At 37.8% G+C, this 21111-nt stretch overlaps 1 protein-coding gene and 1 long non-coding RNA gene across 3 annotated transcripts in view; one reads left to right on the forward strand and one right to left on the reverse strand.

Moving 5' to 3' along the window:
• The window catches only part of clcn2c (chloride channel 2c), a 193695-nt gene that overhangs the window by 109124 nt on the left and 63460 nt on the right, over positions 1-21111 (forward strand). For both annotated transcript variants that reach the window (XM_055226034.1, XM_055226035.1), the window contains 2 exons: positions 2206-2361; positions 20463-20532. In XM_055226034.1, the coding sequence (XP_055082009.1) occupies positions 2206-2361; positions 20463-20532 (226 nt within the window). The remainder of the gene's footprint in view (positions 1-2205; positions 2362-20462; positions 20533-21111) is intronic.
• LOC129456737 (uncharacterized) overlaps positions 1-21111 on the reverse strand; it is a 220596-nt gene that overhangs the window by 24135 nt on the left and 175350 nt on the right. The window lies entirely within an intron of this gene.

The raw sequence follows: 21111 nt of genomic DNA on the forward strand, positions 1-21111 counted from the left end.
CATGTTAAACATGAATGAAACAAAACACAAACACACCATTATTATTATTTATTAGTTCTTTAATTAGTTTGTGACCTGAATAATCACAATCACAATTGGCGATTAACTGAATTTGTTCTTAACTGGTAACTACAATCGTTTCTGTCTTTGTATGCCTTCATCAGTATCAAAAGACTTAATATAATTTAGTAGTTTTGAAATAAATGTGTCACTTTAATTGGATTATTCATTACTCTTGATCCACCAGAAACCAGCTACTTTGTCCAAATTAGAATTAGTCACTGTGTTTGCTGAGAGCTGAGTGACACTGATAGGACTTTTCAAATCCTTATATTAAATCCTTAGTATTAGTTTTATGTGGCAGATGCAAAGCCCTCGTACTTCCTCATGTTTCATCTTTATACTGAGGCTGTCTGCTTCCAACTGACTCCAATTAAAACAAGCCACAAAGCATTTTTAAGATGACCAACGTATGTACAGATTTAAGCAAAATAAAGAGGCATCCATCTCGTGCATGAATGAATAGTACAGCCTTTAGATAATAGTTAAAAGCTGGTTATCCACAACATGACTTAAACCAATTATTAATCAGACATATTATGCAAAATCTACTTATGAGAGCTTTTAACCATGGTAGAGCTGTTTCCCCTCAACATTTACTCACCCGAAGTTGAATCGATTATTTTCAAGATGCCATATTGCCGATCTGTCCTTGTTTTGACCGCCACTGCTCTGTACTTACTTCGTTCTTCCAATTTGATTTTCTTTATTGATTATATGCTCAGGATTCTGTAGCACTGCATAGTCATTTTGGTACAAATTTTTAAAATCTGCTATTCGCTAGTGTGAGCACCACAGTTTTCTAACCGGCAAAACAGCAGACTTGTTTATTTTATTAAGTCGTTTTAGATGAATGTTGCAATTTGAAATGTGCAAATTATAACATAATCTTCCACGGGTGTCATAGATTACAACTATAGAGCAGACACAATAGGTCTTCTTTAAATACGGTTGTCTAACTCATGTCTTGAAAGGCCTTTTCCTGATGTGATATCTTAAACTTGTATGTTGTCTAAAGAAAGTAAGAAGGTTGATCTTTGGGAAGGACCTTTTGGATAGATTTCTGACTTGTATCTCTCTGAAAGTTTGAACATGAAGCATATGCAGAGGACAACTGAATCAAACTGGGACCTTTTTAAAAAAAAATATAATTTATGCTCCACAGCTCTGGAACTTTATGACTTCAGGATAAAAAAAACCTCTGTCTAGATCAGGGAGAGATTTATCGTTTAATTTGAATTGGGGAAAAAGAGAGAGAAAAATGACATTGGCAAATTACATTCTAGGAAGAGAAGAGCTAGACTTCATTTTGTAACCAAGTTCAAGAGACTGCGATTAAAAACCTAGGTATAATTAATTTAACTGAAAAAATCCACCTCTTATTATATCATTATATTTACACATTTACAACTTCAGCTCACCAAAGTGCTTCACATACATAGGAAAACAACAATAACACAACACCAACATGTCCTGTCTAGCTAGTATTAAATCCCAGGGAGAAGAGGAGAGTTTTCAGTCTAGTCTTAAACTATTATCTGCAGCAAGAAAAATAAAATCTGTCAACTGGACAAAGGTACAAATCTTAGCCAAAGAAAAGCAATAGTTTGAGAGGGGAGTTAAAGAAGCAATTTTGGTTAGGACAGTCCGTCCTTGAACAGGAATGGGGGCCTCAGACATCATCGATCCCCTATCTATAACTCCATCCTCAGACACAAAACAAAACAAAGAAAACAATAGGGCTAGCCAGGATGCTAGTAGATGTGAAATCACTCATTAGGGGCTTGATTGACTATGCTAAATAGGACTTCACCATTGGGGTTGTGCAATAGACCTAGCATACAAACAAAAACTGTAAAAAATAGGTGTTTTGAGTTTCTGTGTAGTTGGCGCCTCCCTTCAGATAGATAAAGCAGTGTCCACCAGTAATCTGACCAGAACTGAAGAAGCGAGTTGGATGTCTTTACTCCTACAACGTGTTTTGTCCAGTTGACAGATTTTATTTTTTTGCTATGGATCAGACCTGGATGACTGAGGGATTACATAGATATATTATTCTCTGCATTTATACCATATTTCCTATCACACCCTATAATACAAATACTTATGTTTATGGTATAACACTCTTTTCCTTGTTCCTTGTAGCTGACCCAGAAGGAGTCCCTGGTCACTTTGCTGGACAATCGGACGTGGGCTAAACAGGGCATTGCGGAGGAGTTTGACTACCTCGGAAACTCCCAGGCCTGGCAGCACCCACAGGTCAACGTCTTCGTCACCCTTGTCATCTTCATCGTCATGAAGGTAAAACTGCTGTGTAGGTTTCATAATATCCGATTGCGTGGGATGGGGAATTTATAAAGATGCCAGAAGAGATGGAATAAGGTCTTAAAGGTGAATTAAAAATGAATAATTTAGAGATGCAATTTGTCGCTACTGCTCTTGAGAAAGGAAGGGACTTGGACACATTTTGATATTGTCTTTCGGTTCATTATATCCTCTAAAAATATTAATAAAATATCAAAACTAAAATGTAAAGTTTTTAGGTGCACTTTTTAACTTTCCGGTTGCGTTGTCCTCCTGCCACATGACTGTCACCTTTGAGATGTTTGCGCATTGCCTAGAATGTTCCACAGTATCACATAGTAATCCACAGTAAATGTAGCTATCTTGCAATTATTCAAATACAGGTGTTTTCATCATTAAAATACCTTGAAAGACAATAATAACAGGCAGTCGTACTGTCAGAGGGCATGGCTTTGTGGCTTCACCTGCTTGTCTCCATGGGGACAATGCAGTTTATTGCTCCAGAGTGCGACCAGTTTGGGTGCAAATGTGCCTAAGGATCAAATAAACAACTTTGAATACATACAACCTGTCATTTATACAAAAAAAAAAAAAGTTATTTATTGAGCCCTTATTGTTAAAGCAATTTAAGGACAATTGATAGGTTCACTTTTAACCTAAGTTACAGTTCAAAAGAGAAGAGAAGACAAGAGAGATTATTTTGTCTCAATTGAGGAGAAAGGACGGGGAGGCAAAACCTTCAGTTACAACCTCCTTACCCCTTCTGAAGTCTCCGCCTTTCACCTCCTTTTATTAGAATTAGGAACCCTGGTTACAAATGCACTGCCCACTCTCAAGGGGAAGGGGGAATATATTTAGCGAGCAGTGTGTAAAACAAATTACGACATACAAATAAAAATTCATTCTGTTCCTGCATTTCTCGATGTTATTCCCTTTTGCACAAACACCCTCCCAAGATGTTTCACGGACAAGGTTTTGCAAGTTCGCAGTGACCTCGACCTCTCCCGTGCGGTCCTGCAAATTTCACAAGACATTTTCTGCAAGACTCAAGAACAGATATTAGTGCAGATTACATAGTTAATATAATGAATATAATGAATATCATAAGAGTGAACATTACATTACCTTTAAGATGCACAGTGAGATTAATAAACATAACTTGAATATATATCTTGAATCCATCAACAATATATTACCATGGCTTAAATAAGCAGTGGGTTTTGATGCACCCAAATCATGTTCTGGTGCACCCAAATGAAAATCTTAGGTGTACCAATGAACCCAACTCAAACTGTTAGTCTGGAGCCCTGTTATAGGCAAAGCAATAACTTCTCCTTGGACACAAGTAGATGGTGGACCCTCTATGAGACAAGTTACATATTGCGCATATAACTTGGAGCCAAATTCACATTAGACTTATTTGCTTCATTTTTCAACAGTTTTAGTGAAACCTTTGGGCACTTTTTTCTTTGTTTTTTACTTATTTCCAACTGCACTCCTTGTAAGCTTTTGATTGACTTGTCGACCATTTTGGCAAAGATTTATGTTTAGGTGTTTACATAGTACACATTTAACTTTGAGCCAATTCACCTTAGACTTTGGCAATTGGTTCATTTTTCAACAGTTCTATCAAATATTTGGGGACTTTTTTTTCTTTCTGCTCATTTCCACTAGCTCTCCTTTTAAACTTTTGATTGACTTGTCGACCATTTTGGATACGATTTTTGGTTAGGTGTGTAGCGAAGTTAAGTATTTAAGTATTGAAAGTTGACTCTGAAGTTGTTAAAAATGCAGAAATACTGTACAGTATTGATTTAAGCTCTCTCTGAAGCTTTATCAATATCCTGTTTCTCAAAGTAAGTTACAGCATTGGGAACAGGCTTACATTTCAGGAGCCAAGATAAACCCTGTCTTGTCGTCTCTGTTTAAGTTACAGTCTGGTTTTATGTGACTCTTACTCTCTTTGACAGCTTTGTTCAAATGCCAAATTGAAGTGCACTTTACGTAAATGGCACCAGGATGTCAGAGTAAACAGGAAGCTGTCACCATTAACTATCGCTGTTTGCGCAATGGTTAAAGGGCCCATATTATGCTGTTTTCTGATCTATGTTACAATGCTGTTTCATTACAAACACCCCTGGAGTCACATGTTTAACACACCAACCCTGCATATTTAGCCTCTACATGACAACACAAGGTAGAGCAGAGCATTTTGAGCTTTGGAAATGTAGACGAACTAATATTAAAGGGTTACTGAAACATGTAAATGAAACAAAACAGTGCTACAGGTATGTTTTTGGTGAGGTAACGACATTATAACATGGCTAAAAGCTAACAACAATCAATTTTGTGTAGGACCTTAAAAAGGAGTTGTAAGGGGAATAAATGCAATATGCTTACAATACAACACCCAAAAAGGTTCAAATAGAGGACATTATCTTTCTTTCTATTTATTTATTTATTTTTACAGTAAAGTCTATTTCCTCATTTAAACCATTATATGTCCCTGTTAATTTGAATTGTAAGTTTGGATTGTATACTTATGTTCTTCTAATTGACCTCTTAACCTGCGCTTGGTTCTCTTGATTAAAACCACAACATTCAAATTAACAAAAAGCAAAAACTAATTAACAAAAGAAACAAAGAGGAAACAGAAGGAGAGGGAGAGAAGGAGAAAAGGGACTATATTAAAAAAATGAAAGGAGAAAAACTTAAACCATAATCAATTTTTTTTCTCTTTCTAAATGTCCTGTCGTTTCCCGCTCATTTCTATTTTTTTCGGTTTTATTTGATGTATGCATTCCCTTTTCCCTCAAGTCAAAATGTCTAATGTATTGTGTTGGTTATACTGTTTCTAATATCACAATAATACACAATTCCAGGCGGTACTATGCATGTGTTGTGGCCATTTGCAAAACTCTTACAGGTATGACTTCTGAGAGAAAACAAACCCTGTACCAACATCTTCAGAACAGACACCTTGGTTGACAAGTCCCGCATTCGTGCATGCCCTGCTGTTGGGAGAGATGATTCTACTTCTATCATTTTCTCTGCATTGTAAGATATAGAAGATGATATGAATTAAGAAAAAAATTGTGATAAAAGCTTGTATGTAGTGTTTGAATGAATCCTGAAAGTACCACTGCAGTACCTGGGCCCAACACTTTCATCATGGGCAGAAAAAAACAAAACAAAAACTTTTCAGGACACAGGTAAATAAAGGTTAAAGGGAACAACAATTCTGCCGAGGTCCCTTTTAACCCTATAGAGGTGGATGCCATCTTCGCCGATAGAGCGTGGTTGCGGACTTTCCATTATCGCAACTCTGCGACCAATTGTGCTATCGTGTAAATTCAAACATCATCTCAAAGCAGAGGCATGGGGCTCTTTAAATATTTTACTGTCATTACGGTAATCTGCCTCTGTTTTCCCTCGAAGATGATGAATGAGAGCGTAGGTGCCGTGGGGATTTTCCCAGTCACTTATTCAATGCTTGTCTCCATGTAGTTTGTTTTACCTGGAATGTTCCACAATATGACATTACACTGCATATCTTGCATTTATTTCAATTTGGGGTGTTTGTGTTGTTAAAAATAAAACTGCATTCTTGCTGTGAGCACGGTCACCTCTCCATAGATCTGGCCTGTAACTTGGTCTAGTGGCGTCACTTGTTGAAGATGGATATGTTTAATCATTATACCATACTATGTGGCATGCCAGGTTAAGGAATATGACTTACATGGAGACAAGCTAGTGGTGGACTCAGAACCAGAGAAGTTACACATTGCATCTTTAATAAAACTGTAAACAATTGAACAACAATTGAAATCTGACAAAGTTTGATTGTGTGATTAAGAGCATAGTTTCCCTGACTATAGTCGTGAATGGTGACGGCAGCAGTCTTTTTACAGCTAAACTCACACCATTTGTTCAGAACACCTACTGCAGTGAAATGACAATCCAACACTCCAGAGGCTAAGTGTCACTGTTATGTAGGCGACGAGCAGGCCTCCGTCTGGGCTGCCATCACGGTCAAGAGCTCATTGTTCCATCGAGAGAAAGAAGCAAGACATCTGAGCGCTTTCTCTTTTCCTATAGTCACTAAAATTAATATTCACTGCTAAAATCACAACACTTTGTACAAAAAAAAGAACCGAAGTTGAGAAACTGGTCCAAATCTGAAGTTTGAAAACATTATGCAAGGAGAAATTAAGTGATCAACAAAGGCATTTACCACTCCTCCTCCTACTAATGCTGGTATCTAACCTCATCCATATTTACTTGTATCACTTTACATTTAAATATTCTGAAAATTAAGTTAGCATAACATATACTCTGTCATTGTGTCCTTTAACAAAACACTTCACCCGTAATAAACTGGAAGTGTCCTTGACTATGACTATGCAGAGGATGCTGAATTTCTTTTTTTTTTTTTATTATTTTCTTTTTTTTTTTTTTTAATGAATATTTTATTTCAGGAAGAACACATATCACAGGCACATTTTTCCAGTACAAGTATTGTATAAAACATTATTGATCAAAGCCCCTAAGAAAAGTGCTTGTCAAAACTATACCGTGGTCGGTTAGTCCCATCCCATTTTAATATAATAAAGGAGTAGAAAGGAAAAAGACAAAAAACAAAAAAACAAAACAAAAAAAACAAAAACAACAAAAAACAAAAACAAAAACACACCAAAAACTATTTACAAGAATTGGGGAGCTTACATGGAAAAATAAAGTGTAGTCAAACATTTATATATGCATTATACCGTAAAAATATAAATCTTCACCCAAAATGGAGAAGTCACAAAAAGTCTGTTCTAATTGGAGCGATATACTTAATCCACTTGTTCCAAATACAATAAAATTTGTTCCTTTGAATGTTTATTGTGTACGTTAGCCTTTCCATCTTAAATATTTCATTTACTATATCAATCCAGCCATCCACTGAAGGCGGAGCAGAATTTAGCCATTTTTTAGTGATGTTCTTTTTACTTGCTGCCAGGAGGGCTTGCAACAGCTTTTTATCACTTCTCCGTTCCAAAAGAGCAACCCTACCTAAGTACAAAGTTTCAAAGTTGAATGGCATGTTCACTCCAAAAACTAAGTTTAACCGCACATGGATCTCCCTCCAATACAGTTTTAATTTGGAGCAAGCCCAAAATATGTGGTAGTGATTCCCCTCCTCAGAACCACACTGTCTCCAGCATGCCGACTTATTGCTCCCCTGTGCAGGAGTTCTAAAATATCTAATAATGTTCTTCCAGCAGTGTTCTCTCCAGGACAGGGATGCCGTCGATGACCACTGGAATGACCAGATGCTGTCCCAATCCTCCTCAGTCATTTTAATTGTTGCCTCCTTTTCCCATTTCTGTTTCACATATAGCGTATTACACTTGTCAGTCACATAAAGTGCATTGTATACTTTAGAAATCATTTTTTGGGTAGATAGCCCATATGCCGATTTCAATATTTTAAAAAAAGCTTCTTCAGATTGTGTAAAGTTTGTTAAACTGCAATTTGAGTTAAAATAATGTCTGATTTGTAAGTATCTGTAAAAGTCATTTGCCCGCAGATTGTATCCACTTTGCATTGCCTGAAAGCTGAGAAAAGTGTTTCTCTCTGTGTATGACAAGTAGGTGGTCAGACCCCTGTCTATCCAAGCTTTGAAAACACAATCACTTCTGTTCGGGGGAAACTCTGTGTCATAAGCACACCATCTAAATAGAGTTATCATTTTCTGAATTTGAGTTAAATTTACCACCTTTTGCCAGATCTTCAAAGTTAAACCCATGCAACAGTTGCCCATTTCACCCACCTGTGACCATAGATTTTTATCCCCTATAAAGGCCTGCAAAGGGAACTTTTTTATCATTTTAAACTCCATTTCCTTCCACTTTGCTTTGTAATCATCATTGCACCAATAAAGAAGCGGAACCAACTGAGATGCATAGTAATAATGTCTTAAGCAGGGAAGGGCCATGCCTCCTTTTTCTCTTCTTAATTGCATTGTACTATACCGCACCCTAGGTTTCTTACCTTCCCAGATAAAACGTGATATCTGTTTGTCCCACTCCCTGAAATAATTGTCCGGTACTTCCACTGGGAGTGTTCTGAACAAGTATAGCAATTTAGGAAGTACGGACATTTTGATGGAGTTCACTCTGGAGGTCAAACTTAAAAAAGGGATGAGACTCCATCTATACAAATCCTCTTTGATTGCTAATGACAGCGGTTCATAGTTTATTTGAAACAGATTTGAAAGATCTTTAGTCATTGTGATACCCAAATATTTCATTCCCGTTGCTTCCCAGTTCAAATTATATCCTTCCTGTAGCTTTACTGAAGCAGTGAAGTTTATGGCCATCACCTGTGTTTTGGCAATATTAAGCCTGTAACCAGATAAATTCCCAAATTCTTTCAACATAATCATCAGCTCATTAAATGACTTCTCAGGATCCTCCATGTAAACTAGTACATCGTCTGCGAACATTGCCACCTTATGTTCGACCCCTGCCATTGTCACCCCTTTAATCTGGGAGCTTTGTCTTATCCATTGTCCAAGAGGCTCAATAAATAAAGAAAATAACAGCGGAGAAATTGGGCAGCCCTGTCTACTTCCCCTTTCCAACTGAAATGAGTCTGAGAGATCACCATTAATTTTTACCTGTGCAGTTGGTTTTGAATATAGAGATTGGATCACTCTGGTAAATTTGCCATGAAAAGCAAATCTGTCCATTACTTTATAGAGAAAAAGCCACCTTACAGAGTCAAAGGCCTTTTCTGCATCTAGCCCCACTATTAATGCTTCAGTTTTTTGACGTGTTACGTGATCTATAATATGTAGTGACTTCCTGATGTTGTCCAATGTTTGTCTTTGATGAATAAATCCTGTCTGGTCTAGATTAATTATCTCTGGCAGAATATTTTCTAATCGACGTGCCAATATGGAAGTAAATAATTTATAATCCACATTGAGGACACTTATAGGTCTATAGTTTCCACATTCTTGTTTGTCTTTATTTTCTTTTGGGATCAGTGATATAATGGCTTCGCACCATGAGGGAGGAATTTCACCTGTTTGTAATACCCAGTTAAATGTCCGCAGCAACAGTGGTGTTAGATTTGCCCTCAGGCATTTATACCACTCTCCTGTGTACCCATCAGAGCCTGGGGATTTACCAGACTTCAACTTTGTTATGGCAAGGTTAACTTCTTTGATTGTGATTGGTTTCACTAACATCTCATTTTGTGAATCTTGGATTTTGGGCAGCTCAAGGCCACTCAAAAACCTATCAATACTCTTCTCATTAGCTGCTGGTGGTTGAGTATATAATTCTTGATAGAATTTCCCAAAACATTCTTTAATTTTCTCCCTCGAATCTATCACCTGACCAGTAGTAGGATTTTTTATCTTATAAATTGTATTCTCCCTTTGTTGTTTTCGCAGTTTATAGGCCAAAATTTTTGCCGATCTTGCTCCAACCTCATAGTGTTTCTGTTTCAAAAACGTCAACTTTTTTTGCACTTCTAAATTATAAATCTCATCTATTTGTTTCTGTACTTTCTTTATTTCAGCTCTCAACTGGACATTGATGTTTTGGCTGTCCCTGTTTTGCATCTGTTTCAATTTTGCCTGTAGATCTGCCAGACTTTGACCCCTAGTTTTTTTCATGAACGCTGTTAGGGAGATAAGTTTCCCTCTTAAAACTGCTTTTAATGCATCCCATAAGATTGTGGGCTTAATTATACCATCATCATTAAATTCCAGATATTCTTTAATATCTTTTTTAAGTTTCTCTACTGTTGTGGAGTCATTGAGAATATTTGAATTAAGTTTCCACGAGGTTCTCTTTGTATCTTTTTTTAAATCTAGCAGCAGGATTATTGGGCTATGGTCTGATATGTCGATCGTTAATATTTGAGAATCCTTTATCTTAAGTCTATCAGAACTAAAGACAAAGTAATAATCAATCCTTGAGTAAACTGAGTGTGGGCTTGAAAAATGTGTATAATCTCTAGTTGTTGGGTGCATATCTCTCCATACATCTATAACACCCAGCTCCTCCATCAAGGATCTAACTTTTTTTGTTAGTGGGTTACTCTGGGTGCTCCTCCGTGATGAGTCCAGGTTTGGGTCTAGCCTGATATTAAAATCTCCGCCACAAATCACCAGACCATGGGACGTGGCCATCAGCTCAAAGATGCTTTTATAGAAGGGCCAATCACTCCCTGGTGGAGCGTATACATTTATCAAAGTTATATCAATGCCCTCTAATCTACCAGTAATTTTAATAAATCGTCCTCCCTCATCTATAATCTCGGACCCATGTTCATATGTCAGTTCACTAGATATTAATGTGGCAACTCCTCTTTTATGAGCCTGTTTGTATGATGAGGCAAATACATATTTAAAACCTTGCCTCTGAAGCTTAGCGTGCTCTAACCCAGACATATGTGTTTCCTGGAGAAAAGCTATTTGGGCCTTTTCTTTTTTAAGTTTAGAAAGAATTTTAGATCGCTTAATTGGATTTAATACTCCATTCACGTTAAAAGAAATGCATTTCAGTACATCACTATGCATATTTCCTTAGTCTAGTAAAGTAAACAACTCCAATCAGAACTATTGTGTAGCTACCCCTTTTAACGAAACAACAAACACGAACATAAAAACTACAACTAAACCTTGTAGTAGTTAAAACAATTAAACCGCGAACATTCATACCCACTTCCAAGGATGAGGTCCCAACTCTATTGGACCTCGGCTCCAGGGGATATCCTCTTTGGCCTGCTTGGCGTCGAGGGCCCTCTGAAACAGTCATTTTACTATTGTCCCCGACATTAAATATTTCACGTCCTGCATCCAAGTTCTTAAGTCCTTCTCAAAATATATCCACTCCATACCTGTCCATTATTGCTCCTTCAATTGCTGGTACCTTCAGATACTTCCCGCCTGAACACCTGTAGCTTTTCTTTAAAACCCCGTTTACGTCGTCCTGGCGCTGGCATCCAACTGTACCGCTGTAGTTTCTCCAGAGAGGAAACCGGGCGCTCCACCCTCGTTACAGGTAAACCTTTATCAGCCAGATCTGACGCAGCCTCCTCTACTGAATCATATATCTTCGTCTCATCCTTCAGGAAGACCTTAAGTCGAGCTGGATACAGCGTTTGAAATCTTATGCTGCTTGCTTTAAGGACCCTCCTGATCTCTCCGTATTCCTTTCTTCTTGCCAAAACATCTGGCGCGTAGTCGTGATCCAGGTTGATTTTGCTCCCCTTCCATGTGAAGCCTTTCCTTTGCCAGGCCGCTCTGAGCACTTCGTCTTTGATCCGGTAACTTTGGAATCTGATGATTATAGATCTGGGCTGGCTGTCCACCGGGGGTCGCGGCGCCAAGGCTCGATGCGCTCTCTCGATTAGCAAATCTTTAGTAGTTGGGAGATCCAGGTTTTCACGCAGTAACTGCTCCACAAACGGGATAACTGATAGAGCCGTGGACCCCTCAGCCCCCTCCGGGACACCGTAAATTCTTATGTTCTTCCTACGGGAGCGTCCCTCTAAGTCAGATACTTTTAGTTGAAGTTGCACTTGTTGCTTCACTAATTCAGTAATGATGTCCTCCGCCCCCTGCACACGATCATCGATAGTTACAAACCTTTGCTCCACTTCGTCCAATCTCACATTTGTCTGTGCAATATCTTGTTTTAAGTCGCCAAATTGATTTTTATTCTCCTCTCGCATCTCTCTAATTTCCTTCAGGATTAATGACAGTTTATCCTCGCCGCCGGCCTCACCGCTGCCCTCATCTTGGCTAACAGAGTTAGCGTCTTCATCTTCAAAGTTTTTCTCGTGTAGTGGAGCGTTCCTCCTTTGACTTTTCTTGGATGTCATTTTCTTCCCCTTTTAACACATTCCTAGTGTGGCAGAACACGCTTCATAAGTTCGTTTAGGGGATTTTTTTAATCAATTTGTCGCTGCGGACTTTTCACGCTGCCATCACTGGTGGTGACCCGGAAGCGCCCAGGATGCTGAATTTCATAATAGTCTTGAGAACCAAAACACCAATTATAACATGAACAACTTGGCCATCATCTCCAACGTTATTGTAATTTGGAATAAATCAGCTTTACAATTGCTATCAGTAAAAGCTATATTTAATCTGAACATAACATGTATCTAAGGAAACGGAGGTCAAAATCATACATACATTCATACATACTAGATATTACCATGCAGGAATGCCCCTCGAGATAAAAAAGAGGGAAAGTTAATATACATTTTTCCCTGCTCCCATTCTAATTAAAGCTATATAGAATGTCTTGATGTAATCTGACACCCTGCAGTACAGTCTCTTTCTAAACGCTGTCAATGTGAATATTTAAACATATAATCTTAAGTAGTCAGTCCCTGTTATGGCACATGCTACAGTGTTCTTTTCTGGAGTTTAATTGGCCCTGCACCTGCTCAGACCTCCGTCTTTCTATCGCCATGGGTCTCACTGCGGTCACATGACACATTCCCGCTATAATTACAGCTTTGCACAGTTCAGCTGGATTCAAAGCTCAAATTGCACTCTCTCTCCTCCTCTCCAGTAATGAATGTTTTCTTTATTTAACATGGCAGCCATTTTGTTGGGATGCACAGAAAAAAGCGGCTTCTCCCTCTGCTTAGGTTTTGGTGTCTGCTCTCACTGGTTAGCTCATCCATCTTTTACTGGAGTTGAAATTGCACAAGTGAAGAATGTGGTGAAATGTTGTAGATGGATGCCACCGGCGACGATGTGGATTTCGAAGATTGAACTTGTTTCACTGGGTTTTCAATAGAAGCTAGTGAAGCCAAACTTATTCATCTTATGCCCAAGTTTTAAAACTATCTGTTGGGCATTTCCTTATCTCCATCTAATATGTGTGAATATTGACCCCCGAAAGTCCTGTAGGTTTAGATGTTGTTTTTTTTTCTTCTTAATCAAGTTTATTTTATTAAACTTTATTTACCGTAAGTTGCTTTAGTAAATGACATTACAATTTGACAAGTTGACAAGCCAACAGTACAATAATGGTGCTCATAAAAAAAAGTTACATCATAGACTATATATATCAATTGACATAGCTAAGCTGGTAGCTGCCAGGTTCCAAATAGAAGGTCAGCATGGGGTGCGCGTCTGGCTCCATCATCTCACACTATTCCGCTCTCTAATCGCTATAGAAGTCTGCTCCAAATTCAGCTTTATAACTGCTAGCCTCAATGAGCTTCATTTGACTGGAACTGAACGCTATGGGTGACGTCACACTCACGTAGTCCACTTCTTTATACAGTCTGATTTGTATACAACAGTTTGAGTTTAATTAATACAATGCTTCTTAATAGACTGGTTAATGCAGTAAAAGGACGTGTTAAAAAGATACATTTTTTAAAATCCTGTTGATACCAAGGTTTTATGCCTGGGTCCCGAGACAATGTTACATATAGTTGAAAGATTTTGCTTAGATAAAACAGTCTTATTAATTAACAAGTCACACTGTCATATATAAAGGGCCCATATTACGCCATTTTCTGATCTATGGTATAATGTTTCCTCATTAAAAACATACCTTGACTTTGGTTTTGTTTCATTCACAAGCACAAACCATGCATATTTAGGCTTTCTCTCAGAAAGAAAATACTCTACTCCAACTCGTGATGTCATGTGATAATACAGGAAGTGTGAAGTGCGCCACTTTGGAGGATTACTGTGAATGAAACAAAACACAACTCCGGGTATGTTTTTGATGAGGTAACAACATTCTAACATTGGGAGGTAAGCCTGTCACAATAATTTGTATATCCACTTATCGTTCAACATACACTAGCTCTTATTTGCACTAGTGGGGCCATTTTTCTAAATTTTATGTAGTATTAGGCCTATGTGATGACATCTGTCTCTCATTGTACTATTTATACATTGCTGGCTGGCCACAGTTTAAAACAATTCACTTAGAAAGCTTATTGTGAAAGTGTTATAAATGTATCTCAATATTATCATTTATCGTGAAATTTTCAGAATCGCTATATCGCACTTCAGAATTTGTTATTGTTCTATAATCATTTAATCAAACCAATGGAATATTACGCGCTTGGTGTTGTGCAAGGCTCCGTCGCAGGTGTGTGACTGAGGTGTAATTCCAACACATACAAACCTGGCAGATTTCAGTTTTAGGTGGAGCTATTTCAAGCAATGTTCATTATGCAATGGTAGCACTTTCCGAGTTTATTATTACACTGTGTACCTTAGTGTGTAGGGGAGAGATGGTCCTATAGTGTAATTGGACTGGGACTAGTCTGAGGGCCCCTGAGGTCCCTTGAAAGCCCAGGGCGATAGACTGTCCTCCTCATAGTCGCACAATGTCCCAGATGACTGACGGGTGAAATGAAGGCTACACATGGCCCATATAGTACGTCTCTGCTACAGCTCTTCACCATGAATAACCTATGTCCTCCATTCATATCTGAACTCATTTTGGATATTTTCATTTTAGTTTTAGGACTAAACTATGTAATAATAAACTAACATTTTTAACGTAACATAACTTTTTTTTCCACTGAAAACTGTTTTACTGATCTAAAACCATTTAAAAAATAAAAACAGATCTGTTGATTTCCTATTCAAAACAAATTCTCTGTCTCTTTGTAGTGGCATTTCAGCAAGCAGGAGGTATGTGTTTTTTAGCTTTGAAAACACAAACGTAACACTGAAAATGCAACTCTGAGAAATCTAATGAGGAGAAAAAACATAATATGGTTAAATTTTTTGTATTTCTCGTTTTAAAGAAATAAAGGCACAATGTACGTTCCGTAGTTCCGTAGAACTGACGTTGCTGTGTTTTTAAACTCCATACACGTTCACTAGAATAATTTTGATAATTTCAGCCGTGGAATTGACAAGCTCTGCTGAACTAAATGTAAAAAGTAGCTATTAACATGAAAACTGCCACTTCATGACATCACTAGGTGGGATAGAGCATTTTGAGCTTTGGAGATGTACAGACTAATAAGATAGGATTATTCAAACATGTGTGAACGAAACAAAACTCAACTCCAGGTATGTTTTTGAGGAGGTAGCAGCATTATAAGATGGCTTAAAGTTCACAAGAGTCAGTTTTGTGTAATATAGGACCATTTAATAGTACCAAGTTTTTAAAAGGTTATCATTTGGAATATAGTTTCTTTTGTCCATTCTGAAGGAACTGAGAACTAGACTTGTACCAAAATCGCACATATACCATAAGTGAAGGACCCTAAATCAGCTTCCTTGCTGATGTGAAATATTGGGTCAGTGGGGTCTATTGTCCTGGGCTGGTCACTGTCTCATAAAACATAAAATACCGTCTTTGGTCAAACCATATTTTTCACTCAAACAAATCTGCTTTTTTGATCTACGAGCCAATGTGAAGAAACCAGAGAAGCTATACATAAAATATATAGTGTAAAGCCAACCTCTTGCTGTGATCGTATTTTATTCGTTTTTTTATTTTTTTGTAAAGGGACAGCACATATTAATGGACATTTTAAATTTTACATCTTCAGTTCCTTGGCATATTGATGGTAAAGAGTCTACAGGATAGGGAAAAGAACAGCAACAATCACACACCATCACACTCCTACACACAACACACTCTATACATACAATTATAGAACAGTTAATTTGAAGTTAAAAGTTAAACCAACAATCCCTCAATACAAAAATGTAATTTCATTATACGTAGTGGCATATTTGATCCTTTGACCTTTGACCCAGCTTTTGAAAAATGCTCCCAGTGTTGAGAGCTCTCATATATGAGCAGGCAGTGTGCACGTGTGTGTGAGGTAACCAATTTAAACATAGCTTACATCTTGCTTAAGGTGATATTTCTCCCTTTGGTGTACTATCGACTTTTACGCCACATTACCATAAATTTGTTGATTTTGTAACTGTCCCTGAAGACAGATTTAAAATTGTTTACTCAAAAGTAAACCCTTCTCCACAATCTTTCTGTAATCTCAAATAGATATTCCAATGTATCTATCATGAATAATTCTCTTCACCTAAAATAGTCTGGCCCCAGAGCAGAGCTGTAACATATTAGTCTAATTAAAATCACGCCAAAGTCAGAATTTATGCTTGTCATTAGCTACATAGTAATTGACTTTCCTGCAGGTTGGAGCCTATTCACCCATTTCGAGCCGCTCCATTGACAAACCATTATCAGAGTGTTTCTTGTTTGTCTCCCTTAGGCCCTCTCTTCTCCTCTGGCTTACCCACATCAGGTCATGCATACAGAGATGTATACTTACACTTATACTTGCATTAGATCAAATGAGATGAAAATTTTATGATTCCTGTGCGGTTGTGAGTCATAGGGCTGAAGAATACGTTCCAGTGATTGCTAGGAGAGCATAAATATAGTGTAGCCTATAATGGTGTTGGAACATGCCTTTGGCCATGCATTAGTTATCAATCAGCTGCCAATGTTCAACTGTGTCAAACCAGACGTCTCCATTTCCATTACCTTGATGGCTAGAGGTGCAAAGTAAAGTAGATTTTTTTTTTAGTACATTTTCTCAAACATAACTGGAATTTGTAAGTCTACAGTTGGATGTAAAAGCTGCAGGGGAAGAATTTGTCAAAGTAATACAAATTGTAATATTAAAGAGGTGGGCATCACCCAGAATCAACTTTTTGGAGGTTGCTACCATGTTATAACGCTGTCCCCTCATCAAAAACATGCCTGAAGAGGTTTTATATGTTACCCATGCATGTTTGAGTAATTTAGCCTGATTCTATTCAATGCTCAGCCCACAAGCCTAGGTCACCTATCCTCCCACACAGAAAACACATGATATAAAATGATATACTACAACTTCACAAACCTGATGCAATGCGCAGTAGGTTAATTAACAAAATGCACATGGATTGTAACATTTTAGCACTCTGAATGGGGAGTGACTTAGTGCAGAGGGTTGAGGGAGGAGGGTTTCAGAGCACCAGAAACAAAAAAGTGAAACCTACTAAACATGTTGATTTGTTGTTTTAGGCGAATGTAGCATTTTAAAAAATGATAAAAGGGAACATGGTGATCTAATTATAGTTAGCAATGAATACCCCATAGTGTAATGCCCACTGTTTGACTGCTATAGCTCCAGGCAGTGCTAACAGCTTTCACCTTGCAGAGGTGTGAGTATATGTTTTTAAATTAAACAGCTTCCATTATTCTGAATTTTTCATTACTATTGTTTTGTTGGGTTTTTTTTTTGTTTTTTTACAGCAATCACTCTTCTTTACTACTCAAGCTTAAATCCACTTTATTAAGACCTGGTTTAGACATGTTTACCTGTGTAGTCCTGTTAAGATTTAGTTTAGCTCTAGTGGTATTTGAAAAGCCAAACATTTTCTAGGGTGATGCTTGCTTTGAAAACTGACATTTACACTTAATATGTTTTCTTGACAACTGCACAACAGACAACTTCAGATAGAGATTATCCTTTCTATACTTGCTTCATTATTTTAAACAAAACAAAAAAGTCTATCCAATCTTTTTCATGTTTCTTTATGTAATCTCCTGAGCTGTGGGTGAATCGTTTTTTGATGGCGTTTTGTCTCCTTCTCATGTCTGTATCGGCGAGAACTCCTACGCCCGTATGTGAGTGTGAACGCAGCGGAGGGTAGGGTTACACAAGGAGAGCCATTACACCAGCCAGCCTTAATTACCGCTAACTATAGTCGCTGCTGCACAAGAGGAGAGGGGATGAGAAAGAAAAGGAGGGAGGAGAAAGAAAGAGAGGAGGAAAGGAGCGCGAGGGCGGATACAGGAGCAGAGACAGACCAATAAGTATAATTAAAAAGTCTATTTGAGACACTGATCAAGTTTGTCTAATCACTTGCACAATGCTCCATTATATCTCATTGTATTTCAAGTGAGCAGGAAATGGCAGAACAATTTTTACAGAGGGATAACCTTCATTTTAAAGGTCCTATACAATGCAAAATTGACTCGTTTGAGCTTTATGTCATGTTAGAATGGTATTACTTCCTTAAAAATCTGGAGCTATCTTGCGATGTCATGAAGCGGGAGTCTGCCAATCTGTCCTGAACTAAACAAAAAAGGTTGTTAATTTGAAATTATAGAGCTGAAATCATCCAAATGATTCTAGTGAAGGTGTATGGAATTTAAAAACACAGTGGAGCACTTGCTGCATGACATCACAAGGTGGAATACAGTGTTTCATTTTGAGACAAGAATAGAGCCTGAATATGCAGGGTTTGCGTGTTAAACATGTGAATGAAACAAAACACAGCCCCGGGAATGATTTTGATGAGGAAATAATGTTCTAACATGACATTAAGCTCAAAAGAATCAATTTTGCATAATATAGGACCTTTAAAATCAATCTCTTATCCCTCGGTAAAACTTGTTCTGTTGTTTCCTGCTCACTTGAAATACAATGAGATATAACAGAGCATTGTGCAAGTGATTAGACAAACTTGAGCAGCATATCAGAGTTTTTAATTACCGGTATACTTATTGGTCTGTCTGTGCTCCTGTATCTGTCCTCTCTCCCCTTTCCTCCTTTGTACTATATACATAGATCAGAAAATAGCGTACTATGGGCAGGTTGTGGGTTTGATGCCCCTGGATATCTAAGACTTATATTGAGACTTACACAGTGGAGACTTACTTTGCGTTACCCTTTGCGTAACCCAGTGTTGTTGTGTATATTAGTAGAGGGCAGAAGTATCTAGCTCTCCATGAATTTTGGGGTGATTAGTGCCGTCGTCATAGCAATGAAGAGTTCAAAACAAAATGTCATGAATGGTCAAATGTCCTCAAAATGTCACTTAGAAACGGCAACTAGAATGCCCAAGGGATTGCACAGGGCAAAATGTCCTCCTGGGATCCATAAACTTGAAACGGACCTATTCTGCAAAAATTTACTTTTCAGAGCTTTTAATCATGTTATAATTATTTCTCCTCACCATTTACACACCTGAAGTTGCATTTAGAGTGATTCATCCATGTTTGAGCAATCTTTAATAGCTTATTTTCAAGACGCCATATTGCGATAAATCCCTATTTTCATTGCCACAGGTACACGCCCACTGTTCTCATTGTCTTAATTGGTGATACGAACAGGATTCAGCAGGGCCATGTAGACATTTTGGTACAAGTATTTTATCTGCAATATGTGTTATCTACAGTTATCCTTGAGAGGTGCTGACTTGTGATGACATTTACAGCGACGTCAGCTCCGATTGGGCACCACAGTTTTCTAACGTAGACTTATTTCTTTTATTAAGTTGTTTTAGATGAATATTGCGATCTAAAATGTGCAAATTATAACATAATGACCCATGGGTGTTTTAGATTATACATACATTTTTGCACAAGGCCTTAACAAAGCAGGAAACGGTTCTGAGTGGATGAATTGGTTTATAATTGCCTGTGTATGTCTCTCTCATCCTTTGAAATTATCCTTTCCCCTGGTTTCTTCCTGCCTAAAACTCATAGTTGTTGGTATAGACTCCACCTACATTCTAACCAACATACAAACTATACAATAACTGTATGCTGTTAATGCTTGGACAAATGGTGTGCCATTTAGCTCTTTGAAGACCAGAGTGAGTCGTGACTGTCTTGTCTTGGCTCATCTTCATGTAGTGTGATATCTGTCAGCTGTTAAATCATAAGTGTCCAGTTCTGTTCAGTGTGTCTGATGGAACAACTACAAAAAAGCTATAGTTAAAGTTATATTCTACCGATCTTTAAGCTCTCTCAGACTCTGGTTCAGTTATGTCTGTCACGTTGTCAGTGGGGACATTTTATTTGTCTTTTCCTAATTATCCGTCCTCTGTTGCTCGTCGAGAACAATGTATCCCATTCACCACACTGCGCTTATTAGCAGAGATTTATTTCAGGTCAGTGCCAAATGAGAAGTGAAAATGACAAGTCAATCTAACCGCTGTATGAAGCTGTGCATGGCTGCGTCCTCTCTGCTGCTCACACAACTGCACGGAGCTATCATATGAGGGCTCTCTGTAATATGGAGCTAATTGAAATGCCATGTTTTTTCTGTCTGATTTTTAGTTCTGGATGTCAGCCCTGGCAACCACCATCCCAGTGCCCTGTGGAGCCTTTATGCCAGTGTTTGTCATTGGTAAGTTTCAATGTCATTACAGTGAAGTTTATTATTATTATTATTATTATTATTATTAAACCATTTACTTATTTTATCTTTTTTTTCTCTTATCCATTAACCACACACATGCACTTCACAATGGATTTCTAGTTTTTCTTTTAAAGGACCCATATTACACTATTGATCTATGTTATAAAAACATACCTGGAGTGTGTTTTTTTTTTTTCTTCCACATATGTTTAACGCATAAACCCTGCATATGTAGGTTCTTCTCTCAAACAGAAAACAGGCTGTTCCGCATTGTGATGACATGTCGATAATGGAATCATTTGGATAATTTTAGCTCTGGAATTGCCAGTCTTTACTGAACCAAAAACTATAGGTAGGCTGTTAACTTGAAAACGACCACTTCGTGACATCACAAGTTGGAACAGAGCATTTTGAACTTTGCAGATGTAGACAGACTAATAATCCAGGATTCCTCAAACATGTGTGAATGAAACAAAACACAACTGTGTTTTTGATGAGATAACAACATTATAACATGGCTTAAAGCTCGCACGAGTCAATTTTGCATAATATAGGACCTTTAACTAC

Source organism: Periophthalmus magnuspinnatus, chromosome 13 (assembly GCF_009829125.3).
Source record: "Periophthalmus magnuspinnatus isolate fPerMag1 chromosome 13, fPerMag1.2.pri, whole genome shotgun sequence".
Taxonomy (NCBI): domain Eukaryota; kingdom Metazoa; phylum Chordata; class Actinopteri; order Gobiiformes; family Gobiidae; genus Periophthalmus; species Periophthalmus magnuspinnatus.